The sequence below is a fragment of the Chrysemys picta genome, chromosome 20 (genome assembly GCF_011386835.1).
Source record: "Chrysemys picta bellii isolate R12L10 chromosome 20, ASM1138683v2, whole genome shotgun sequence".
NCBI lineage: Eukaryota > Metazoa > Chordata > Testudines > Emydidae > Chrysemys > Chrysemys picta.
The window spans coordinates 18,453,200-18,479,698 of record NC_088810.1 but is presented as its reverse complement, the minus strand read 5'-3'; the positions used below and the strand labels follow the sequence as shown (position 1 = coordinate 18,479,698).

General features: G+C 43.4%; 1 protein-coding gene across 8 annotated transcripts; it reads left to right on the top strand.

Moving 5' to 3' along the window:
- The first annotated feature begins 1,476 nt into the window (after positions 1–1,476).
- PRPF3 (pre-mRNA processing factor 3) lies at positions 1,477–24,670 on the top strand. 8 transcript variants are annotated; one of them, XM_005293673.5, is made up of 17 exons: positions 1,477–1,636; positions 3,734–3,863; positions 6,347–6,529; positions 7,544–7,674; positions 11,475–11,621; positions 12,873–12,956; positions 13,085–13,305; positions 14,321–14,627; positions 15,502–15,668; positions 16,431–16,513; positions 17,526–17,669; positions 18,537–18,636; positions 19,790–19,903; positions 20,677–20,795; positions 21,502–21,585; positions 23,162–23,223; positions 24,387–24,670. In XM_005293673.5, the coding sequence occupies exons 3-17, from the start codon at positions 6,385–6,387 to the stop codon at positions 24,531–24,533; spliced, it is 2,055 nt and encodes a 684-aa protein (XP_005293730.1). In that variant the 5' UTR covers positions 1,477–1,636; positions 3,734–3,863; positions 6,347–6,384; the 3' UTR covers positions 24,534–24,670. The 8 variants fall into 8 exon arrangements, 5 of the variants coding, with proteins under 5 accessions (XP_005293730.1, XP_008168532.1, XP_065430141.1 ...); XM_008170310.4 differs by having other exon boundaries at positions 1,479–1,636; positions 3,751–3,863; XM_065574069.1 differs by having other exon boundaries at positions 1,479–1,636; positions 3,751–3,863; positions 17,445–17,669.
- The last annotated feature ends 1,829 nt before the right edge of the window (positions 24,671–26,499 follow it).

The window sequence follows — 26,499 nt, the reverse complement described above, 5'->3', positions numbered from 1 at the left end:
TAAAATGAGTGTAAACATATCTCCACCCACTTCCAGGCCTTTTTACACTGACAAAATAAGAGTAAAAAATAAAAACAAGTCCTCAGAGTCCTGGGAGAGTACAGCTGTGTTTGCTGTGTCAACAATGTAGTGTTTTTTTTTTTTTTCTGGAGTTTCCATTTAATTTTCTCCAGTTTTTTTAATGTTCCTCTTAAGCAATTATGTTGGGAAATGTAGAAGTTAAGCTTGCAGATATCATTTTCACCCCCTCCTTTCCCTGCTTCTGTAAATGCTTCCCTGGACGTGGTCAATCCTGTTTTTTTCACACAATTATACTTTTTCTGACAATCTCACACATATGTAGTATCTTGTAATGCCCTTTATTGTGTGTTGTGTGCTAGAGTCCACAGAAGTGATTTGTATAAAAAATACAGAATAGTTGGACAACATAATATTGGCTGCCCCCAATGGAAAAATAAAATAAAATTTAGCACTCAGAACAAAAAACACAACAAAAGGTTTGTTTCCAAGATCCCATCTCAGAGGTCCTCAAAATCTTTCAGTGGGGAAAGTATTTAGTGTATTTTTAGATATCTTTTCATGTAGTTTGGCAGCTAGAAATGAGGAGCCAATCCCATGTGAATAGGAAGTCCTTTGTGAAGAGCAGTGTGAGAACCTTTATAAAAGGGGATGAGTTTGGATGGGTGTACACTATAACCTTAACATGCCTCGGTGACCTCATGAGCCCCCATACTGACACTCTGGCAGTGTGTTGCAATGCTGTCCCATGGTAACTGCAGGTGTCAGCTTTACAGTGCATTGTATCGGCTTTCTTGCATGGTGCAATGACATTCTCACCTGCTGCTGCTTGCAGAGCGGCATGGCCAAGATCATCAGAGGAACAAGAAGGTGATTTGATAGCATGACACAGCAAGGCATTGACATGATTTTACCATGGCCCATTTATGACGGGTGCCATGAGGGCAGGCTTCTGCCAAGCCGACAGCCCTCTCTCCTATGCTCCTCTTGGGCCTCCGGAAGCTGGGGACCAAGAACCCAGCCCTGCTTCACATCCCCCCTCTCCCTTAGCAAAAGCTGGGTGCCAGCACCTGAGCCCCTCTGGGTCCCTTGCGCTCCAGCTCCTGCAACTGGCCCCTGTGCATGATAGGGCCATGACCCCAGCTCCTCTAGATCCCCTGCCCTTCAGCTCCTGCCCCCTGTAGGTGGTGGGGCCAGGACCCCAGCCGCCCTCGAGCTCCTGGCCCCAAATCTCCCTTTCCACTTGCCCTGCAGCAGCTCCTGGCATGGAACAGGAGGTGCTGCCCCCCCCCCTCGCCAGTCACGTGACTGACCCAAACGCGTTGTCGTCTTCCGTGTCACGTGATCAGACTGCAGCTCCTCCGTCACGCGACCACATCGAGGCTCTGCGTTCCTGCGTCACGTGCTGGGCTCTGGGTTCCTGCGTCACGTGCTGGTGCCTAATTCCCCCCCCCCCTCGCGAGTGCGCCGGGCGGCCTCACGCGGGCCGTTTCCGCTTCCGCTTTAACGTTCCGTCTCCGTCAGTCGCAGCGAGTCCTCGCTAGGCCGCCGCGGCGGGGAGCGGAAGTTTCGGGCTCGGGCAGGGGCTGGGGCTGGGGCAGGGCCGGGCGGCGCTGAGGTGAGGAGCGCGGGAGCCGGGGATGGGCAGGCCGCCGAGCCCGGGCTGGGGCGGGACGGGGGGCGCGGCCGCGTGATCCGCCCCCCGGGGCTCGAGGGCTGAGCTAGGCCGGCGCAGGCCTCGTGTGCGCGCGCGGGGCGCTGACCAAGGGAGGGGAGCGCCCCAGCCGCCCCCCCCCCCACGCCCTGGGGAAGGGGGGAGTCCTCCAGCCGCCCCCCCACGCCCTGGGGAAGGGGGAGCCCCCAGCCTGCCCCTCATATTACTGAGGCGGTGGCAGGGACCCCCATTTACTGGCCTGCCGGCCCCCCCAGGCCCTAAGGAAGGGGGGAGACCCCCAGCCTGCCCCTCATACTCCTGAGGATTTGACAGCGACCCCCGTGTCCTGGCTGGCCGTCACCCTCCAGGTCCTGGTGCAGTGGGGAGTCTCCACTCTGCGTGCCAGAGTTGATAAATGACGCTCTTGGTGATGGCATGGTACCTTCCTCGTCTGTCTTCACACTCCCCCTTTTTCCCCATTATCTGTTAAACCTCAGACGTCTTCCCTGTCCTAAAGGACTCCCTTGTTCAGGAGGGTGAGCAACACACACTCAGGTGCCCCGGGTGTGTGGTACTGAGGGCAGGCTTGGACCCATCACTGGTACCCCTGGCTCATCACCATGTTCCCTTTTCCCTCTGTGCTCCTGAATATAACTGATCAAGCACAAGTGAATTATTAGCCCAATGTTTGCAGTTAAAACATCTCAGTGAATGATTCTGGGAATCTCGGAAAGTCTCTGAGCAGCCACAATCTCGAGCTCCTCTAGAAATGCTGCTTATATCATTTTGGCCCGGATCAGGGAGCACTCAGATTTGCACTCTTTATTTTTGTTGCATACTCCTATTTTTTAGTGTTTGCACGTTCTTCACACAAGAAGTGTGTGATTTGGGTACTAGGGCAGGCAACTGGGAGTTAGGGCCCCTGAGTTCAGATCTCAGCTTTGCTACTGACTTGCTGTTTGACTTGAGACAAGTCACTTAACTCTTCTGTGTCACTTAGAAAATTAGTAATATTAACTTGTCTCACAGGAGTATAGTGACAAAAAATCAGTGTGGTGCTTTGGAGAGAACATGCTATATAAACAGTTTTCCCCCCTAACATCTAGCCTAGAAGTGACTTGGAGGGGCAATCCCATCAATCTGTCACAGTGATGGTTTTGTCAAGAGGAATTTTTGCCCTTTGTATCTCCTATTCTCTATGCATCATAGGCAAAAAGCATCCTCTGTAATGGTGTGTATTAGGTTTGATTCTAAACTTGGGTCTTCTGGATACTTCCTGTAGCACCAGGGCTGCTTTAGGGAGGATAATAGTACTTTGAGTACACAAGAACAAGGGGTCATCCAATAAAATTGAGAGGCAGCAGATGTGAAACAATAAGGAAGTTCTTTTCAGAGTAGCAGCCGTGTTAGTCTGTATCCGCAAAAGGAACAGGAGTACTTGTGGCACCTTAGAGACTAACACAGTTAACCATGCCTAATACTCAGAACTCCTGCCTCCCATTTTGCCTCTAACCACTAGACTACACTGCCTCCTTTGCTGACTATTCAAAGGTACACACATAGTGATGGGGAGGGAATTGGCACATTTATTTCCATTCTGGATAAACAAGCATTTTTGTTAAATAAAATAAAATGGAACAACGGCAACAAAAAGGTGTCCATCTGGGTTTTAACCTTTGCCAGTGCAAATGAGTTTTATAAGTAAGATTAGAATTGTCTGCCCATAAACATGTTACATTTGTGCTAGGTTGCTTCTCAGAAAGAAGTAATTGGGAATGGGAGGGGGACAGCCCGATCTTCCTATGTACACAATTTTCACTTGCAGAATTTGGTAAAATTTTCCGCAGTTATAAGAACACTCTTTTCCTATTACAGTTACATTTGTCTGATTCAAGGCATCTAGATTTTTAGCCTTAACATAGCCAGCACTCAGACCTTTAAAATAGTAGTCTTATTTGGGCAGTGCTGTGAGCAAAAGGGTTTCTATTGAAAAGGGGCATTGTACATCTCACTGTGGCTTTGGAAACTCTAATTATAATCAGAATTTTTACTTAATTTTAGGCATGCATGTTTTACAGAATGAAGCTAAATATGTTGCTTATCTGAAGGAGCCACAGTTGCTTTGACAACAGCTTTGTGAGAACATCAATTTCAGATTATCCGTTTACTGAGGAATAACATAGTGAAGAAGGTTAGTGGGTGTAAACCTTAATATGAGATGCATGTGTTGTGCAGTTTCACTATTGGACCGCCTGGTAGAAATCTTCTATTATATTTGGTCTATCTACTTTCTTAGACATTTTAATACACACATTTGGCCTTATATGCAAGGTTTAGCTGTATATAGAATACTTACATGGCTGAAAGATAGTGTTCTCATTCTGTAGGTAGTACATAATGGAGAATGCTCATATATACTCTTGGCTCTTCAGATACTGAAATATCATGTTAACCCGCCTGAGGCTGAGTATTCAATTGGGTCTTATTGAATTACATAAATGAAGGTAAAATCTATCAAGGCATAACTCATTCTTATAGCAATATTAGCCTGTTTTTACAATATATAAATGAGGATACTAATATGGCAACATGTTTTTATGAAATGTAATCATGGCTCTTAACCTAGCTGAACTAATGATCATGAGAATCAAATGTTAACATTTAACAATCATCGTCTGAAATGATGAAACAAGCAGCCATAACTGAAATGTAGCTAAAGGATGCCTGTGGGCTACACCTACTGTTGCTTTGTTTCCTTGCTCTTTGAAGTTGAAATATGTAGAACATTTCTTGACTATACAAACAGAAAATCTTGATTCTTTTAGTCTCCATAAAATGTCTATATATGAAAATCTTTATTTTAAAACATTGACACTCCCTTTCTGATTTTATGGACCAATAGTAACACTTTGTAATTATACAGTACAGAACTACCTACAGTTTTTTCCTTGTAGGGAAGAAATGTCTTAGGCCGAGCATATTTCCTTAAGAAGACTGCCTCTTTCTAGGTAAAGGAGGCTTGATTTCCAAATCAGATCAGGGTCTGGGTGCATAATTAAACATTATTTCATTTGTAGAGTGTAACCCTCTTGACATAGTAGCTTCTATTTCAAACAGTTAGTGGAGAGAGATCTTGTCTCCAAAATCGGTAGCTCACAACTAGATTCAGAATAGTAGGAGTGGGGAATATGGGCTTGTAGTTTGCAGAAGGGGTTCTCAGGCTTAAGCATGCCTATAAATATTTCCAGGATGTGGGCCATAGATTGCACAGTGATTCATGTGTGTGTGCTTATGCCTGGCGAGGCAGGATGATCTTTTAGTCTAAGATCATCCTATCTGGGTTAGAAGGAATTTTCCCCCAAGTCAGATTGGCAGAGACCCAGGGTTTTTTTGGCCTTCCTCTGCAGCATGGGGCACAGGTCACTTGCTGATTTCAGCTAGAGTAAATGGAAGATTTTCTCTAACTTGAAGTCTTTAAATCAACAGTTGAGGACTTAAGTAACTAAGCCAGAGGTTGTGGGGCTTTTTGCAGGAGTGGGTGGGTGAGGTTCTGCAGCCTGCAATGCGCATGAGGTCACACTAGTTGATCATGATGGTCCCTTTTGGCCTTAAAGTCTGAATCTATAGTGAGGTTGAGAGTCAGGAGACCTGGGAGATGTCCCCTTGCTGTGTGACCTTAGACAAGTCTGCCTTAATTTCCTCTAGTGTAGAAGGCTGCACGTGCTTACCTTGTGAAGATGTTGAGGCTTAATGTCTGTAACATGATTTGAGATCTTCAAATGGAAGGTACTAAGCACTAACTAGTGTGTACTAGAATTTTCAGTGTTTATCAAAAATGTATTTCATCCACATTGCCTAAGATGGACTTGTTTTTACAATATTTTGAGAGGGGAACTATTCTGATATATAAAGTGCAAGTGGTGTATGTGAAATATGTTTGGATAGGTCTCAGTCTAGTGAGTAATGGTCAAGGGTTCACATCACAAATCCATCACCCTGATTGTCGCTAATTGGCTCCCTTTGGCACAAGCCAAAGATTGAACGGGCCACGAAGACGGAACTCCCCCCTCTGTCCTGGGGGCATTTATGAGGCCGTAAGTCTGTAGGAGTTGGAAACTGTGTTGCTGGTACCTGTTACTTGCTCTGTGGATAAATAGGACAGTATCTCACTCACCTTGTCTCTCTAATATCCTGGGAGCAACATGGCTATAACAACACTGCATAGTCTCCAAGAGTGTCATTTTGACACCTTCCACAAGAGGAAGGTTGGTCTTGTAGTCGTGGCACTGGACTAAGATTCAGGAGATCTCGAGTCAGTTCCTGGCTCTGCCATAGATTTCCTGTGTAACTTTGAGAAAGCTGCTTAAAGAACGAACGCACAGAGAGATTATCTCTAATAAGAGTCTAATACTTCCTTTGTCTTGTCTAGTTAGATTGTAAGGTCTTGAGGGGAGGAAGTATTCCTTGTCTTATACAGCACTTAGAACAATAGCACCCCAACATTGGTTGGGGTCTCTAGGTAGAAATACATTAAAAAAAATGCTTTGCACCTTCCACTAGCTCTAAATTCACACTAAAAAAATAAAAATATAATGGCCACCAATATAATGCTGATTTGGCTACTCCAGTCTCTCTTCTAAGTGATGCTTTTTACACTCTTCATTTTTCTTATAGGCAAAATTCAAATAATTGAAGTCAGTCTGCCGGTGAAGATGTCGCTCTCTAAACGGGAATTGGATGAGCTGAAGCCATGGATCGAGAAGACAGTGAAGCGGGTCCTGGGTTTCTCAGAACCCACTGTGGTCACTGCAGCATTGAACTGTGTTGGGAAGGGAATGGACAAAAAGAAAGCAGCTGGTATGTCCTCGGCTTTTCATTCCGACACTCACAACACCCATATCCATTGCTGTGTATTTAAGAGTATTAAAGATCCTTGACAAAAAAAGAGGGAGGTGTGTATGAAATAAGTGCTAAAAGCGACCACCTGTTGAATCTCTCAGGATTTCTATTTAGCAATACAATCCATTTTTCTGCAAAGTATTTCATATAAATTGTATCCTACCATGCCTTCAAGCTAAACAGTAGCAGAGCTGGAAAAGGAATAGAAGCATCACTCAGGAAAATGAAACTAACAATATAGACACTTTGTGTTGGTCTAGAAAGCAACCAAGTGAAGCTTTCAAATTTGTATCTGTAATAAATGAGTATTTGTTCCTGTGAGTAGCTGTGAGCTTTACAAATGGAATTAGAAGAGCTGCACTGCATTTGAAATGGTCTTTAAGTTAGCTTTAAATTTATCTTCCTTATTCTTGGGCACTTTTCACCTGACTTTAGTGGTGCTAAACTGTATGCGGCAAATTGTTTCTTCATCACTAATTAAGGTTGTGACAGTGTTTCCATTAGATGGACCCCCTTTTCATGGATATGACACCTCTTTTTAGCTGAGAATGTCCTTGCTAATTCTTAACTCAGAGCCAATTTTTATGTACTTAATATTTCTAGACTTACTTCACAGGCTGTAAGTATGTAGTAATAGAAGCTTAGTTTGGACAGATTTTCTTGTACTCCCCTTTTCCTCATGGCAGAAAGTGGCATTGTCTAAGACACTTCCAAAACACTTAAAGGGTGTTACAGAAACTGACAAGACAGGAAATGCAGTTGAAAGACTCCATTGATAAAGAAACTGAAGAAATTTGCTGTAGTCAGTGAAAGAGGCTTGCATGGAATCTCCAAACCCATAGGTCCTGTATTCTAGGTGTCCGGGGGAATGGCAATCTGTAAACTGAGAGGCTGAAGTATAATTTTTATCCACGTATTCTTGTCTCCAAAAATGTTCATGATCTAGTCCCACAAATTTATCTTCCTTGCCAGACCATCTGAAGCCTTTTCTTGATGATTCCACTCTGCGGTTTGTTGACAAGCTCTTTGAAGCTGTAGAGGAAGGACGAAGCTCCAGGCACTCAAAATCCAACAGTGACCGGAACCGAAAGAGAGAATTGAAGGTAAGCTAAGGACTGATTGTTATATTGTTCGTTAAAGGCCATGAATGCAGTGCTGTTACTTTACCACATTCTCCTCTTCCAGAAAGGCACATCTTATAATGCTTAAAGTTCAAGAGAAAAGACCCTTCTCTACAATGAAGTGTGTGAGCCTTTACATTTCAGTTCTTTTTACTCTCTTCTGAGGTGCCATGAGGTACCAAATACTTTCCCTGGCCATGTCCTGACTTGGAAGCCTGAGCATCTGGTTTCTTTAACAATCCCCTAGTAGGTGTAATGGAATAGAACAGCTTAAATAGCAGGATTTGTGGCTCTCTGCTGTTTTTCTTACTCCTTTATCCCTCACTGCATTTTTGACATACTGTTGAGTCTTCATTAACTAGAGGTTAGGAGTCTGGGTTAGTCGGTCACAGCTTATAGTAACTTTCCATTGCTTTTCCTTGCTCAGACGTGTCATCATAAAATCTAAACGGATGATTTCACAACTGTCAGTGAATGAATGTTGGTGGGTTACCTTGTAGATTTTCACTTTCTGTCCATGCGCTGAAGCTCATCTGGGACCCATAATATGCAACTTCTGGCAACCTTTTTTCCCCACCAAATTCAAGGTCCTTAAGTACAGCAAGGATTTTCTAGTGTTCTGGTGGTTTTCCCATCTGACATTTGACTGGGATGGTGGAAAGTCTCATGCATCCACAGTTGTCTTTTACTTCTCCCCGCTATCTTGAAGATTTTGCTTTTGACCATGGAATTACAATTTTTTTTCATCATTTGCATACAGAATTTAAAAATGGCTACTCGACAAGCTGTTCCCTGGTCTTAAAGTAAGTTCCCTTTCACTTTTTTCCTGAAGTTCCTATTTTATGGCATTTTATATTTCTCTTTTTGAAGTTTTGCATTGTATCCGTTCCTGATTCATCAGTTACCTAGTATATTCCCTTGCAGGGCTCTCAGCTGTGCCTTTCCAGGTGTCTCTGGGAAAGTGCTTTGTACTAGGAGAGGGACTGCCTACACTTCTCAATATTTTCTGTCTGAAACTGTTACTTTTCTCCTCTGCCTGGCTGAGGCTTTAAAATGTGCTAGAGAAGGGTCTACTTGCCTTTCCTCTTCCAGGTTCCAGTTACATTCACTGGTTAAATAGTCATGCATAAAAAAGAGGCATTTATCCCCAGAACAGGTACAGGCTGGTGCAAGCTTCCCTGCCAATGTGCCTTCGTCTGATCTGGAGTGAGCCCCACCCCTCCCAGGGGAGAGAGTGGGGAAGTTCAATCTTCCATAGCTCGGGTCTGGTCTACACTACAGACTTATATTGGTATAATTATATTGTTCTGGGGTGTGAAAAATCCACACCCCAAGCGATGTAGTTATACCAACTTAACTCCCCGGGTGGACAGCGCTATGTCGGAAGGAGAGCTTCTCCCACCGACATAGTTACCTCCTCTCAGGGAGGTGGATTAACTATGCCGACAAGAGAGCTCTCTCCTGTCAGCGTAGAGTGTTTTCATTAAAGCGATGCAGTGCCTTAAGTGTCCATGTGCTCTCAGTCATTGGCACCTCTACTGAAACTATCAAGAAGGGAGCCAACTAGTGTTACGTGCTGGCATGTTTGTGCTGTGGGCACATTTAATTAGGAACTAGATTGAAATTCACTAACTCATTTCACATAAGCCACCAAGCTGTCCTCAGATTGAAAGCCAGTAAGCTATCATATTTTATCCCGGCCAGATCTCCAGTCTCTTACCTCTGGTATATTGGGGAGACAGAGAAGAAACTGGAATATCTGAACTATGCCATGCAGCCACTTGACATCTCATTGTAAAGCAGATGGTTCTGCAGATGAATCCTTTAGCAGATGGATTACAGTCTACACTTTACGAGTGATGATTATCTTCTACTTCTGTAGCACTTCTGATACAAATGGATTCCCAAAGCTCTTCACAGTTACAAATCATTGATAAGACAGTGCTTTACTCACCCGGAACATGCTTCCACATCATACAAGAATGCTACTTAGCATCAAATAGCAACACTGTACAACGTCATAGGACAGGAAGGAAAGACGGTTACACTCTGTTGAAACTCTATGGGGAATCTTATGGAGGTAGGTTAGATACCCAAGTTGGGCTTTGGACTGGGCACTGGGGCTAATGCCCCATCTCTAGTGAAAAGTGCTGTGGGATCTTGAATGACCAAAAGTGTTCCAGGCCCTCAGTTTTGTATCTGATCTGAAATTCAGCCCTCCTAATAGCACAGCATGCCCAAACACACTGTGGTGGGGCACTGACTCAAGGAAAAGAGTGTCATCTACTGAACCTCCAGCTCCTCTTCCTGGAGTTAACTTCCTTAGAAGTGTCACATCCAGACACTGATCTGTCCTGACCCTGCTTAGCAGGAGATCTACTGGAATTGCAGCCCAAGGTGGTATAACTAGGATAACTTTTCCTTTCTGGCTTTTCCCTTGATATTAGCCCTGCTTTTACATATGCTCACAGAATTAGAATTGTAGTGGTGGACAGAGGAATGATAAAAACATTAGATAATACTCATATTAGCTGTCTTTCAGTATTCTGTCTGGCCCTCTTTCTCCTCTCTCCCTTGTACCATTTCATGGGGTAGATCACTGCTTGGGAAGTTTCAGGAACTAAAACGTAATGGTCTACACACTTTATACTATGGGCAAGTCCTTTCTCTTGAACTTGTAGGTATTCCAAGAAGTACCTGTGTCTGGCTGAGGAAGTGTCCTTGTAGAATATGAACCATAATAGTGAAGAGGGGATTTCAACTAACGCTTACAACCGGTGTGTATATCTTCTTTTCAAATAACATTCACTTATAATACAGTATGTCTATTGTATGGTAGATTAAGGGCTTGTTTCCTCACACAAATGGCACCCATTTAACTAAATTAGTGCAATCTCCTTGTAGACACACTCTTAAATCAGGTTTCAGAGGGGTAGCCATGTTAGTCTGTATCAGCAAAAACAACGAGGAGTCCTTGTGGCACCTTAGAGACTAACCGATTTATTTGGGCATAAGCTTTCGTGGGCTAAAACCCACTTCATCAGATGCACGGAGTGAAAAATACAAGTAAGCAGAATATATATCATAGCACATGAAAAGGTGGGAGTTGCCTTACCAAGTGAGGGGTCAGGGCTAACGAGACAATTCAATTAAGGTGGAAGTGGCCTGTTCTCAACACTGAATACCAAGGGAGGGAAAATTACTCTTGTGCTATCAAGGCCAATGCAATCAGGGTGGCCCATTTCAAACAGTTGACAAGAAGGTGTGAGTTTCAGCAGAGGGAAGTAGTGACTCTTACATCAGTTTGAGATTTAGAGACCAATTTAGTTAAATCAGTTCAGTTTGTAGATCAGATCTGTCTGTGGATAGGTGTGTGAGAGAACACACAGGCTTACTGGGAAGAACGATGGACCTAGGAACTCTTTAACCCATGCAGAAGGATGGTAGTGCCTTTCACACAAGGATCTGGGTGCTTTGCAAACAACAGTTAACCTCGACATCACCACCATTCATTTAGATGGATCTCACTTACCATTGTACAGGTGAGAAAACGAGAGACAGATTGAATTTGTGCCTGATCCCACAGTGGGTAAACGGCAGGGCTGAGAATCCAACATCGGAGTTTTGGATTCAAGCCCTTTGCTGTGACCGCTTGACCAAAATGTTTTTCAAATTCTAAATTGCTGGACTCAAGTGGTGGTTGCTTGTCTTCATCAGTAGCCGTGAGTAGCTTTGTTATATCATTGATCGTAAGCTATCTCGTCTTGTTCCCGTTCTGTTAGGATGTGTTTGGGGATGACTCTGAGATCTCCAAGGAGTCTTCCGGCGTTAAGAAGCGGCGTATTCCACGTTTTGAGGAGGTAGAGGAGGAGCCGGAGGTTATCCCAGGCCCGCCTTCAGAGAGTCCTGGAATGCTGACCAAGCTACAGGTTTGTCTTATCAGGCTGCTCTCCTCCGCCACCTCCCAAGAAACACAGATCTTGGATCTTAACATCTTAACATTGAGTTTCAATGTGAGGGAATAACAAAAGTTTCAGGTATCTTATACTTCATATCATGATTAGAAATTTGAATGTCAGGGCCTAACATCCTTCTTTTGAAAACTAATGGCAAGTGCTTTCCACTGTGTCCTTTTCGGAGCTTGCTGCTACTATTGGCCAATTTCAATAGAAGTTCCCAAATTCACAAGCCTAATAGTCCTCTTTGCCATTTCTCGAAAACGGAGTGACAGAGAGAGTGCCATGTTGATGCCTTGTGTTGCTAAAACTTGCTACTCATACAGAATCTACGTCTGATAAAATACTATGAAATGTTAATGAATACAACTAAACTATACTGAGAATAAATGGAGAAAATACGTTTGTTATGCAGTATCCTTCATTTGTTTGGAGAAGTGTTGACTTGCACTGAAATGTGTTCATGTGCAGTTATGTAGTATAAACTGTTCATTAGCTGAATGCCATCTGTATGATCTGGCACATTTCATTATTTTTTTTAATTATACGGTACCATAAATGTACATGAAGTTTTGCAGATTCAGAAAACATGCTTGGACTAAAGCTCTTAGTCTAAATTAGGCTGACCAAACAGTTCAGACACATGAAGTAGTTTACCAGTAATGGCTTAATCTCAAAGCACTGCAGATTTTTAATTAGTGGATTAATGTCACTGAGTTTAATGGAGGAGGTGTTCTAGAATTAGTGAGATTCTCCTGTATATCATCTTGAAACAGTGATTTCCACCAGGAAAAGGCAATTCAGTTCTTACCGTTTGCGGTGTCAGTGAGCAGACTGAATTGATTAAGAACAGTCCAGGAAAATCCATTTTGCAGGTCCTTTCACTTTTTTTTTTTTTGGAACATGTAAAGCACGTGGTCACACTTGAATTCAGCCAAGGAAACAGAAAGAGAGGGTAAGACCCTCTTCACAAATGAAACAGGCAAACCAGGCTCCTTTTCTGTAGGGTGAGCTGAATCGGAAGGCACAGGTCATGGCCGTGGGCACTGACTACCCGGGGTTGCTGCTGCTGGATTGGAGGTTGTTGGTTAGAATTGTCCCGGTTGGTAGCTGGGTTTGCACTCATTTGCCACTATGTGAGGAGCCTCTGAAGAGTGCTTTAGCTCTTCTGACTTCCTGTGAGGAGGGGGAAGAAACCTAACTTTCCAACTTTTATTTCTGCAGATCAAACAGATGATGGAGGCAGCAACCCGTCAGATTGAGGAGCGGAAAAAGCAACTGAGTTTCATCAGTCCTCCTGCACCCCAGGTACAGCCTGGAAAGCAAAAGGGCAGATCCTTTGTCACAGGATTCAAATGGATGCATTGCCTTTCTCCTCAAACAGTGACTTGCGTGATTGTTCTGATATGTATCTAACAGTGTACGTCTCTCCCCAGCCAAAAACTCCCTCTTCATCCCAGCCAGAGCGTCTCCCCATCGGCAATACCATCCAGCCCTCACAGGCAGCCACATTCATGAATGATGCTATTGAGAAAGCCAGGAAAGCTGCTGAACTGCAGGCCCGAATCCAGGCTCAGCTGGCCTTGAAACCTGGGCTCATTGGCAATGCCAACATGGTGGGGTTGGCCAACCTGCATGCAATGGGAATTGCACCTCCGTGAGTACAGTCAACTTGCCAAGTACACTGTACCCCTGGTAACTTCCTATAGGAACAAGAGAAATGTTAGGTGTGCATAGTGTCAGCCTTCATCATTGCCTTTCCACCAGAATTCATGTGTATTGGCTCGGATTCATAAACTGGATAATTGGTGGCTCTGTGTCAGTGATAGAAGCACCAGAGAGTGATGTTGGACAGGCGTTGCCCTTCCGGATGTTGTCTGTCTGCTGTTGTTCACCTCTACTGTAACACTTGTTGTTGTCCTTTGAATGTTCAGTCCATTTCAGGGTCAACTACGAGTAGTCTAAACAACATCAGATCCTTGTGGCCTTGTCTACACTAAGGGTTTTCTAGATTGCACAATGGTTAGAGTGCAAGACCACTCTCCATCACCTTAACTATACTGGTCCTTGCTATCATTTGTTTAGCTACATTGATGGCTGCAATGATGCAACAGTGGGAAATCTTACGGGGGGCAATGCCTCAGGGCTGACATTGTTACACTATGCCATTCTGGCAGCATAACATTTTCATTGTATAACATTTACACCCACTTTAGGACCCCTTTATGCTGCCAATGAGATGTAAGGAGATCTTGATGCAAATGAGAATTGGACCCCTAGTGTAAGCATACCCATATCATTCATGGTGTATGAAACTCACCTCTGTTCCCCGAAGTATCAAGAAGAGAGAAGTGTTTAGATTATTGATGCTCTATGAGGGATCAAAATGTGGAAACCTCTGTGCTGATGCTTCGGTCAGACTTATAATAGTTGAAGTTGCTCTAGGCTCTGGATCATAATACTGGCACGTACTTTTTGATTACTGTTGCACTAAAACGGCTTCACATCTGTTTCCTTTATATGATATTGACTAACAAGGCTTAGCAAAAACCACCAAAGAGCAGACCATACGCTTTTCAAGACCTATTTTGGTGGTGGTCACAATACACTCTATATTTCCTCTGAGTTTAATGCTACTTGACTGCATTTTAACAAAATGTTTCTTGCATCAGGAAAGTAGAGCTAAAGGACCAGACAAAGCCTACCCCATTGATCCTGGACGAACAAGGCCGAACTGTTGATGCGACTGGTAAAGAGATTGAGTTGACGCACCGTATGCCGACCCTAAAAGCAAACATCAGGGCTGTGAAGAGGGAGCAGTTTAAACAGCAGCTCAAAGAGAAACCTTCTGAAGACATGGAATCCAACACTTACTTTGACCCCCGGGTCTCCATAGCCTCATCCCAACGTCAGAAACGCACCTTTAAGTTCCACGACAAAGGCAAATTTGAAAAAATTGCACAGAGGTTACGAACAAAGGTATTGTCTAGTTTTTGAGTGCTGGTGTTAATGGACAGCACTAGAAGCAGGGGGTGGCATGGGAACTGAACTCTTGTGTCCCATTCAAGAACGATGGAGGCTTCAGGACAAGAAAGATTTCCACTACAGATGGTTGAACATTTTCCATCAAAACTTTTTCAATGGAAAATTGATTTTCAGTTTTTGTGGAAAGTGTCTTTCTGTATACATTTTTGACTTTTTGTTGAAAACACAAAGAACTTAGTTCTCTTATGAAAAGCTGAAATTTTCCATGGAAAAATATACTTTTTGACCTACTTTTAATAGAAACAAATGATTTGGGGGCTGAAAGAACTTAAAGGGAGAGAACTTGCCTACATTTTAACCCTGCGCAAAAACATAAGTGAACGTACCAGTAACTAGTGCAGTTGTAAGATATAATGAGGACTCTTGGAATGAAGAGCTGATTTAGGCTGGATATTGGGAAAACCCTTTCTGATACGGAGGTCTGTTACACCATGGAAGAGATTTCCCCCAAAGAAGTAGTGAAGCACTTTGAGATCTTCTGATGAAAAGTGCTATGCAAGAGCTAGGTAGTATTATTGCTAAGACATTTCCCAGTACGTTGCCCAGCCCAGTTTTAAAGTATCATCTAGGAGAACAATTGTGTATTAGGGTTGTGCAGTAATGCTTGCATGGGGCAGGTGTAACACCCACAAACCTCCACAAAACAACCCGTTAGTCCCAGGCTCCATTCGGTGCTTCCTCTGTGACATGCCCTGATCAGCTTGTAAAAGAATATATCCAGTGTGCTTTGCTTTTTAAAGGCTTCGCTATTTCTGCATGTGCCCATGGAAGTGACCTGCTTGTACCATCTCTCTCCTCTTGTTCTCAGGCTCAACTAGAAAAATTACAGGCAGAGATCTCTCAAGCTGCCAGAAAGACTGGGATCCACACCTCTACCAAACTAGCTCTTATCACCCCGAAAAAGGAGCTGAAAGAAGGGGAGATCCCTGAGATAGAGTGGTGGGATTCGTATATCATCCCTAATGGCTTTGACCTGTAAGCTATTACCTGCCGGACTTTGATAATTTTATTGTAGAGAAGAAACTAATGGCCTGGCTTTTGAGAATTGCTGACCAACCCCTGGTTCCATTGACATTTTTTGGGAGCTGCTGGTAGCTGAAGTGCTCAGCGCTTCTGAAAATCAGGCCCTAAGCCTTTACTGCATCTTTTACAGAAGCAAGTGCCTCCGCTTGAGTAACTGCATTCTGCTCCCCTGAATTCCCCGTGGGAGGTTGTTGTATTTTGTGTTCGCTCCCTGCTCCAGTGTGTGATGTGGTGCCAAAGAGCTGCCATATTCCATTCCAGAGCTTTCTTATTCCAATGACTGAGAACAATTCCTGTGTGCAATCGAAACAGCAGTTTGTTAGAGCGATTTTGGCTAAAAGCCATTGTGGGATTTTCAAAAGCAGCTAAATGACTTTGGAGCACAAGCCCCATTGACTGTCAGTCAAGCATTTTTGAAAGTTCTGCCTCTAATGTCTAAATGTAAGATCAATATTTAGAATATTTGGGGCAATGGGAGGGACTTTAATACTTATGTAGGACCCATGCATCTCCCTGCTTCCCCTGAACTCTTGGCTTTAGAGTACCTCTCAGCAACTTGTGTAAGTTTAATGGTTAGCATTGTGGTGGTTGTGTGTGTGTGGGAGCCAAATTGCTTTGTTCGCCACATGCTGTGGCTTGTGAAACATTGAAGGAAGTGTGGGAAGCCCAGCCCTAAGATGACAAATAGTGATATACGAATTCTCTCCTCTTTAGAACAGCTGGAGTCTACTCTAAAAGAGACGACTACTTTGGGATCACAAACCTTGTGGAACACCCAGCACAGTTAAGCCCACCAGGTACTATTATGTAGCAGTCTAGTTCAAGGCCTCTTTGTAGTCTTGATCAATTTATGGTACACAGGGAGTTTTGTAGCAAGACCCTTCAAGTGCTCCAAATCACTGGCAGCATGAGACCTGAACCAGGCTAAGACCGTCCCCATTTGTAATTCCAATGACTTCATTTCTCACCATGAAAGAAATCATGCTAAGATAGAAAGTAGAGCTCTGCTAGGGTGGTGAGACAGCTAAGACTAGGAAGGCGAGTCTGCAAAAAGACTGGAGGCGATCACATTTAAAAGCATAGTGACCAACTGGATATTGGAAACTGGTAGACTCCCATGTGATAGAGGGGATGGCTACTGCTACTTGGACATTATGGGTGTCTACACAGCAACTAAACACCTGTGTCAGCTGAGTCGGGCTCGGGCTGCAGGGCTGTCTAATTGCTGTATAGACGTTTGGGTTTGGGGTGGAGCCCGGGCCCAAGCCTAAACGTCTATGCCACAATTAAACACCCTGAGCCCCGTGAGCCTGACTCAGCTGATGCAGGCCAGCCACAGGTGTTTAGGTGCAGTGTAGACATACCTCAAATTCCTTCTGTGATCCACATGGTAACACAGACCCAGACAAGGGACATAGGATAGTAAAGAAAGGTTTAGATGATTAGTGGTTAATCTGTTTAACATAAACTATATTGTAACCTCTGTTTTCTGGTTCAGCATTGATATAAACAATCTGGAGTAACTCAAGGATCACAGATTGTAGCAGAGAGAAACTATGATCTAATATGGGATAGCAGAGGCGCATACATACATGCTCAGAAAGAGGGGGTTTGTAGGTTACAAGCAGACTGGAGGACAAAAATGGTGGTGTTGGGCTGCCTTAGCCTTAAGCATGAGGAATTGGTTATAACTCTTAGACTGCAGCTATTTCCCTTTTCTTTCCCCAGTAATGATTGTAAACAGTATTTGGTCCTGCCCTTGTGGAACTGGGAAATGTAAAGTGACTGTTCATTGGTTTGCCTTCCTAGTGGACAGTGACACACCAGTGACTCTGGGCGTTTATCTAACTAAAAAAGAGCAGAAGAAGTTACGACGTCAGACGCGGAGAGAAGCACAGAAGGAACTGCAGGAGAAAGTCAGGCTGGGCCTAATGCCGCCTCCTGAACCAAAAGGTAGGCGACGACCTTGTGGAGAACAGGCTGTATGCAAAACGCCGCATTAAAACATACACTATCTCCAAATGGTGTCACATTGGCTAGTTAAAAACTCCGTTTTGGTAAATTGCAGCAGACAAAGGAGTTGTGCGAGAGAAATCCTATAGATCTACTCTGTTCATGAATTTACATTCATGCATGTATATTAATAGAACTAAGTCCAGAAAGGGCTGTTATGACCATCTGGTGTGACCTGCATAACACAGGCCATAGAATTTCACTCAGTAATTCCTGCTTCAAGGCCCGTGTGCATAGGGCAGTATTCTGGGGTGACTTACACCCCATCCAACCCCACTGACTTCATTAGGGTTGCACAGAGGCAGAACGTGGTACAACAAATGTACATACTACACGGAATGCTCAGACGGAGGAACCGCTCTTTACTAAATTTCATGCATTGTTGCTGTGTCTTGTCAGTCAGTTGCCACGCTGCACCTGGAAATACCTGCATTTCAGAGGCAAGTGATGTGTGTTTGTAGCTAGTAATTCGGTAAAGCATTTTGAGCCTGACAAAAGATGCTACAGAAGGCTGTTTTTAAATAATGCTGGGGAGGCTTTTGAAGCAAGCCTTAGAGAGGAGATCTGGTCTCACCTAGAAATTAACTTGTACCTTTCTTTCAGATGGTTTCCCCCAATGTTGTTTCACTCTTATAATCTTTGCACTCAGTTTTATTTAAAGTAAAACTTCTATTCTGAAGATCTTCTCATTTTTAAGCTTATACTTATAGGAAGTAACAGATGTCATAATTTGCGTCAAAAACGCAAAAGGCAAGTTGGTACTTGATAGATCCCTTTAAAATGTTCCTCTCTCTATTTCCCTTGCAGTAAGAATTTCTAACCTGATGCGAGTACTGGGGACAGAAGCTGTTCAGGACCCGACAAAAGTGGAAGCTCACGTTAGAGCACAGATGGCAAAGAGACAGAAGTAGGTTGCATGTTCTAGAATAAGAAAACTTTATTTTAAAGTAGATTCGATGGTGGTGGTGTCTTGACAGCCCTAGCAACTAAAGTCCTCTACTGAAGCATATATCAGATGCAGCAAAGGGAGAAGGAATGGCAAATTTTACTCAGATGATGACCCTACAATGTATTTCAACTTTGTCTTGAAATGCTCTTCTCTGAGAGCTAGAAGAGGGTTGAGTGTTCATGACCCATCCGTTCTTGGCCCCTTGTCCTGAAACTGTCAGCAAGAGGCCCAATTGCAGTGGTGGCTTTTGAGTAGGGACAGCTATCTGCTGGGAACTGGACTGAGACCCTGACTTGCTTCACAGACCCTCCAACAACTGCTTGTGGAGTAATGACTTTGAAGCATGGTCCTCCTCCGCTCACTACGTTCAGTAACTTACCCTGAATAGCTTCCGGTTTAATACTAAGCAATTGACTGCTCCAAACAGCAACATCTCCACAGTAATGTTAGGTGGTGCATGCACACATTCATCCTCGAGGGACGTCATCTGGGAAATGCAAAGGTTTCGCTGTAATAAAGGTGAACTGAGTAGGCTCTTTAAGAAACTAATCTAAAGCAAAGTACCGGAATTAAAAGTTCGTATGTGCCGTCTGAAACTGCAAATAACCAGATGGCTGGATTTTTCAGGCTATGGTAACGATACAGGGCCTTATGCCTCATCACCACTAGATCAAATGCAGCCTCTAGCAGTACTGACTGAAAGTTTGTACCATCTGATGGTGGGTTTTGATCCAGTTCACACCACAAATTTCCACCATTACAGCTGGCACTAATTGCTCTTTCAGCAGAGGCCAAGGACTAAATGGATTGATTCCTCATCACTAGAGGCATTGAAAGCAAATCGGAGGGTCACATTACAGGAAGCTTGCAGTGCCACTGTTCATACTTGTTACAACCTGGTCCGGTTTCCCTCAGGATGGAAACCAGTCTCTTGTGATGTAACCCACTCACATGCTTCTAAGCCAGTCGGGTCTGGGCAGAGCCTGGTTCTCTGTTCCTAACTCTGGGTCTACCAGGCACACTCCAAGGCTCACTCCCCTTCCAGTGTTCTGAACAGACAACCAACAAGCTGCATTTCTGCTGACCTGTTGTCTCTTTTCCTCCTACCCAGAGCTCACGAAGAGGCCAATGCTGCACGAAAACTAACAGCAGAACAGAGAAAAGCAAAGAAGGTTAAAAAACTTAAAGAAGATATTTCCCAGGGAGTGCATATATCTGTGTACAGGTGAGTGCCTTTTCCCACAGACCCTAGAGGGGCTTTGTCTCAACAGATGTTTTTCTCATGTGACTTTTTATAAATACAGATGACAAACGCCTGTCTATAAATGTGTGCTAATATGGAGTGTTCCTTTAATGCAAGGCTATTGTCATCTGGCTCCCTGAACTCCATTAGAAACACTGAATGCTGTTCAAATTATTTTATGGTAGAGAGAAACAGCCCCACTTTCTCAAAAGTAAATAAATGAAAAGGTAACTCCATTCTTCACTCATTCTGTGTGAGCCTTCAAGGTGAATGTAGAAAGTTTCTTAATACTTTAGCGCTTCTATAGCGCTTTCCATCCAAGGATCACAAAGCACTTTGACTTTTAATCCTAATGACAGGGAACCTGAGACACTGGGAGATGGAATGGCCAGTGTCACAAGCAAAGCTGGCAATAGAACCCAGGAGTCCTGACATCTGATAAAACGCCATTCAAAAGCCAGATGAAAGCTGCTCTTATAATGTAATAGATGTAATAATGTATTCTAAACTAAGGATGGGACCCTGTTGTCCTAGGTGCTGTAAAAAGATAGATATTGTCCCTGCTCCACACTGAATAAAACCCTGTTGAGCATAAGGTTTTTTGAAAACCCCCACAGTGCCGGAGAGTTTAAAGTGAGAGGAAGTACTGGACTGAATTGGAGGAGAGTAAGGGAACCTTCTTTCTCTGTTGTCCACTATTCATAGTTCTGTAGTTCCTTTTTCGAATAGATAAACCTTTGCTTTTCTATCCTCAGAGTCAGAAATCTGGGCAACCCAGCAAAAAAATTCAAAATTGAAGCAAATGCTGGGCAACTGTACTTAACAGGAGTGGTAGTTTTACACAAAGACGTCAACGTGGTGGTAGTAGAAGGAGGTAAGGCTCGGGGGGGGGGGGGTGAACTTTCTGGTTAGAACATTAGACATTCAAAAGCTTGTTACTAACCAAGATACCCAATTGCCAATTACTGGGCTTTATGGAAGTAAAGGAAGATATTAAGCTACTCTACTCAGAATGCTGCTTAGATTTATTCCGCACCAGCCCTTGGGTAATCAAGTATGTTAGCTACTTAAGTATTTTAAATAATCCTCTAAATATTTAAACTGTGGCATTATTAAATCTGCTAGATTGGAAGTCACAATGCTTTGACAGTGACAGCTTCTCAGGAAAGACTCTGCCAGCCCTGGTTGAGTCTGCTACAATGCCTCCATTTGCATGGTGCTTTATAAACATTCTCACAGCACGTTTCGTGAGATACTATCCCCATTTTACAGCAAGGGAAACTGAGATGGCACAGAGGTGAAGTGACTTGCCAAAGGCCACGGGAGAGTTCCTGTCTCCAAGCCCTGTTCTTAGGTTAGAGACTATACTCCTTTGTCATTGATCTACAGTATTCTCTTTGCCCAGGGCTTTTAGCTGGAACTGTGCGGGGTGTTTGAGTGTTTAGTTTTTCCTCCATGGTTTCAGCTGTCATTAGCTTTCACTGTTTTTTGGAGGCAGAATGTAACCCTATTAGGACTCTTAAATTGAAGTTGTCAACGAGCAAGAACTGAGTGAAAATGACCATCATCTCTCTCTCCAGGCCCAAAAGCACAGAAGAAATTCAAACGTCTTATGCTCCATCGAATAAAGTGGGACGAGCAGACATCAAACACGAAGGGAGATGGTAAGCATAGACCCATGTGGATATATATGAAACGTGGCTAGTGTGACTGTATGAAAGTGGCAATAGGGTCACTTTGTTGCAACCTGGAAGAGAAGCCATTACTATGCAAATCCTGATGCAGAACATAATAGATCTGATCGTCTGAGTTGTAAATTTGAAGATCTCTGTAATGCTACTAAAGCAAACCAACACTGGGACTGTGATTTAGATGATAAAAAGCCAAGAACTTCAGTGCTGGCTTATGCTCCTTACTATTATTTACATCAGTTTTCCAGATTGCCTTCTGCTGTGTCAGCCTGTCCTATTCAGCTGTAAGTTTTCTGACACCCAGTAGAGCTTGAGCTGGTATGGGAAAGTGTGTGTACTGCTGAATGAAGCCCAGTCCTTGCAGACTGGGGAGGCAAATACTCCCAGGGAGGCGTATGTCTTAATTCTGTGAGGCACTCAGGGTGGTCCTCTAGATCCCAGTACAGGTATGTATCCCTGAGACAGGAAGTCAGAGCCCCAAATCACACAACCCTGGCTAATACTGGTACACAGACAATGCTGGGAACCACTGCTCTATAAATGTAGTGCCTGTGTAAATGTCATTGGCCAACAGTTTCTTAAATGGGTCAGCTCTCCAGGGCAAGACCTGTGCCTTTGTATGTACTTTATGCATGCTCAGCCCAATAGGGGAGCTGATCCTGATTGGATGACCCCAGGGTACTACTGTAATAGATATTTCGTAATTGTGTAGTGTGTAATGTGAGAGACCAGTCCGTGGCTCTGGGCCAGTGATACTCAGACTGAAGTTCAGGAGCCACAAGTGGCTCTTTAATGTGTATCCTGCTGCTCTTTGCAGCACATGATGATATTAAAACACTGATTTAATTATTAACCAATCAGGATGCTTTTACTGTGTTGTTAACCAATTAAGTTATCAACTTGCACTAAGTTATTTTATTTGCTGTGGGAATAATTATATATATCAAAACTTATTATTTCCCCTGTCATACTGTTTAAATATGAATACATAGTACTATAGCCAGCTACTACTGTGGCTCTTTTAGGTAATGTTGGTTGCTAATTTGGCTCCTGAACCAGAGATCAGAGTATCACTGCTCTAGGCACACGATGGACCCTGAAATGGGAATAAAAATGTGATAGAGGGATGTACTCACTGCTGAATCTTCTGTGCAAGTAAGTTAGATCTTCCATAGTATTTGAATTCGATTTTGTGCTTGAAATGTCAGATTATGAAGTCAGGTATCACATAACTACTAATAGCTATGGAGGACTCCCCCCTAAACACCAGTAGAGAAAGGTGAAGGGAAATCAGCAAACATTTGTGTGCATGCCCAAAATGAGGGAAATGTAAAAGTCTTAGTTTAAATAGCAGAAATGTAGTTTGGATTTAGAAGGGAGAAGTTCTCTGAGTGGAATGAGAATAGAAGCATGGTCAGGACTTAGGTCAGGTCCCTGCTTAGAGCTCTGGGGTAGGAAAGACTTGTATTTTTAATGCTGGTGCTTTCTTAGTGACTGCCTGGAATTCCTTATTGGCCGTAGGTCTAAAATCTGCTTTATTTTTTTTCAGATGATGATGAATCTGACGAGGAGTCTGTTAAAAAGACAAACAAGTGCTCTCTGGTTTGGGAGGTAAGTTATGATCTTGATTTAATGGAGCATTTGGGGCCTTAAGCTCAAGTGCTTAATTTCTGGGTCACTTGGCTTTTCATTACTGCCAATATTAAAACATGTGTGCAAGCTATAAAGCCTTGTTACTTGCTGCTCACTTCTGTTTGCAAATGGTTATGCATAAAGCATTTCACTACCAACTTGATGGCACTTGATTTTTGTTTTGATTGAATTAGGTTGGCCCTGGGGTTTCAATATGAAACGTTCGGGGTTTATCTTTTTAAACCTCATTCAGATGGAGAAAACAATGTGGTGACTTTCTCTATCTAGTCCACACAGGAATATTTTTGCATTTGGAAGGGTATAATGCTGGGAAATGCAGAGGATGCATGATCCTATTCAAAGATCTAATCACTATTCAAAGGAAGCGTCCAGGGCTAACTTATTGGCTGCTTTTTGCAATGCAGGAGAGCTGGGTTTCAGACTCTCTTGCTCTGGTGGAGGGAGGTAGTATACTCCGCCCTTGTGGTGGAGAAAGCAGTCAGTGCTTTCTATGGCTAACTAGTGACAGGAACCAAGTTGGCAGCTTTCAAGAGGTGTCCTGGCCAGAAGTACTGTGACTCCGTTGTGTTCTAAGTGACTTGAGGTTGGGGCCCGCACCCTTCAGTTTTCATGATCACATCCTTTGAGATGCTATATAAAAATATTGGCATCTCCACAGTCTTTGGAGATAATCTTGCATGGCATAATAAAGGACACTGGCCGTGCCAAACAAAGATGGACACAGACTGGAATAAAACATGTAACTTCAATTAAAGCCACTGAAGTGCTCTTAAACACTTCCGTTTGTTGCAGACTGTATCAAAGGAAAGTCTTTTCCTGGCCATTCGTTTAAAAGAAAACATTACTAAGTGACAGTGGAAATTGCCCTTATTTAAGCATGTTTCTACACAACTTTTCACCTCTGCACAAATAAAAATAGCACTAATTTAATTATGCAAATCATAGTTCCTCTCTGAACACTTGTTTAGAAACCTGAGAAATTACTTTTTCGATTGTAAAGAGGTTTATTCTTGATTCCTCTTGTAATTGTGGTTGCATTTGCTTGTTGATGCATTTGCTTGGTGGTTTTTTCCTGCCAGCAAGATGCACCAGAAAACTCCTCCTCTTTCTGTCTATTTCAGGGTACAGCGAAGGATCGCAGCTTTGGTGAAATGAAATTTAAGCAGTGCCCCACTGAAAACATGGCACGGGAGCACTTTAAAAAACACGGAGCTGAGCATTACTGGGACCTGGCTCTGAGCGAGTCCGTGTTGGAATCCACAGACTGAGGGTGCTGCTGCCCCCAGCGTTCCCATTGTTAATTTGAGAACAGTACCTGGCTGAAAACTTGGACAGAATTCCCTTCCTCCCCTCAAATCCCCACAGTACGTTGCATATGATTAAAGAAATATTTTTAAAACAACAATCACAGCTACCCTGTTTTCTAGATAAACCCAACTCTTGGAAATTGTGGTGCAAAACAACTGGAAAGTGGTATCCACCAGAGAATTCAGTTTTGAGGAGGTGGGAGGGGCAGAGAAAATTTTCAGTAGTCTCTTTAGTCCTTCACATACAGCTGTCTCAAATGGAGGTACAGACACCTCCTTGCTTTGTCAGCTGTTCCATAGATGAGGTCTGACATTGGACAAACAATATGGTGCATACAATCAGAGATTATTCCTTTGGTGGGCAGGGAGGCAGTTTGGGAGCAGCCCCGAATGGTCTGTGGATGCAGTATGGAGCATTTGAATTTGTAAAGCAGAGTAGGAGATGGGGACTTAGCCCACATCCTATATTTACATAATAAACTTTTTTAAAAGAAAGTCAAAGATGTGTTTCTTTACATGGGAGTTTCAATTAGTCTGCTGTTACTCAATGCAAACCACGTTCTTCTGTACTTGGCTCTTGCATCAATCTTGAACCATAGCTTGGGTATATTTGGAAGGATTGTTTGACAGTAGCCTCAGAATCAGGGGCCTGCTCTGCTACAAACATGGAGAGAAGATGGTCCTTGCTCTCAGGGTACGTCTTCACTTACCGGATTGTCCGGTGGCAGGCAATCAATGTTCTGGGATCGATCCCGGAAGTGCTCGCCGTCGACGCCGGTACTCCAGCTCGCCGAGAGGAGTACGCGGCATCGACGGGGGAGCCTCCCTGCCGCGTCTGGACCCGCGGTAAGTTCGGACTAAGGTACTTCGAATTCAGCTACATTATTAACGTAGCTGAATTTGCGTACCTTAGTCCGAAGTGGGGGCTTAGTGGGGACCAGGCCTCAGTTTTAAAATCTAAGAGAAGTAACAAAGTTTATGGGGAGAAGGATACAACCAAATACATGTTTTTGTAGACCCTTGTAGTTCTCTAATGGTAAAAGATGCCAGCTCAGCTAGCCATCATTAATTGGCTGATCTCTTAAAGGCATAGCATAGGGTGGATCTTGAAGAGGTACTTAATGAGGAAAATGGACTGGCCTTACAGATGAGTTGAGGGAGGATATTCCATACATAAGAAACAAAGTGGAGGAAGGGTCAAATTGTTTTGTTTTTGAAGCTGATGTGGGTAGCAGCAGTTGAGGCTGATGTTTGGAGAGACGAGCAGACAAGAATGAAGAGGTAGAGTTGTGAAGCTTGAACTTTAATATTTAGGAAAACATGGAACTCTTGTAATATCCTGTGCAGCATTATAAATTGCAGCAGTGAGTATGATCAGCACGTGCAGCTGTAGTGCACATTGTGCTATGGTTACTGAGGAAGTTATTATCTGTTAAATTGGTTGAGTGGGTTTCTTCAATTAACATTAGCATGAGCTTCTACAGCCAGAACTGGTTTGTCTTGTATTTCATACAAGTAACATCCCTCAAGGTATGACCAGCTTTGAACCTGCTTTTAAATTCATGGAAATGCTTTGGTGTCATCTCACTTATTTCAGTTGGATGCTTATTCCAGCTCCTGCAGAGATGAAAAGTAAATAGCAGCCGTCCAGTGTCCTTTTTTTTTCTTTAAATGAAGTGGGAAAGGGTTCCTATAAGCAGATTTTGTTGTTTTCACTCATCCCTAATTAGGTTAACAGCTTTTAAACAGGTGGTTGCATCACAGGAAATATAGAATATTTTTCAAGGTTGGAACACTAGGTCTGATCCTGTCCTTTCACCTTCTGCAGACAACTAGATCAGTGCAAAGTGGATGTCAAATGCTATCAGATCAGCGTGGTAGCCTTTTGCACTCATTTCATAGTGGTGGGAATGACTGTGCAAGGTGC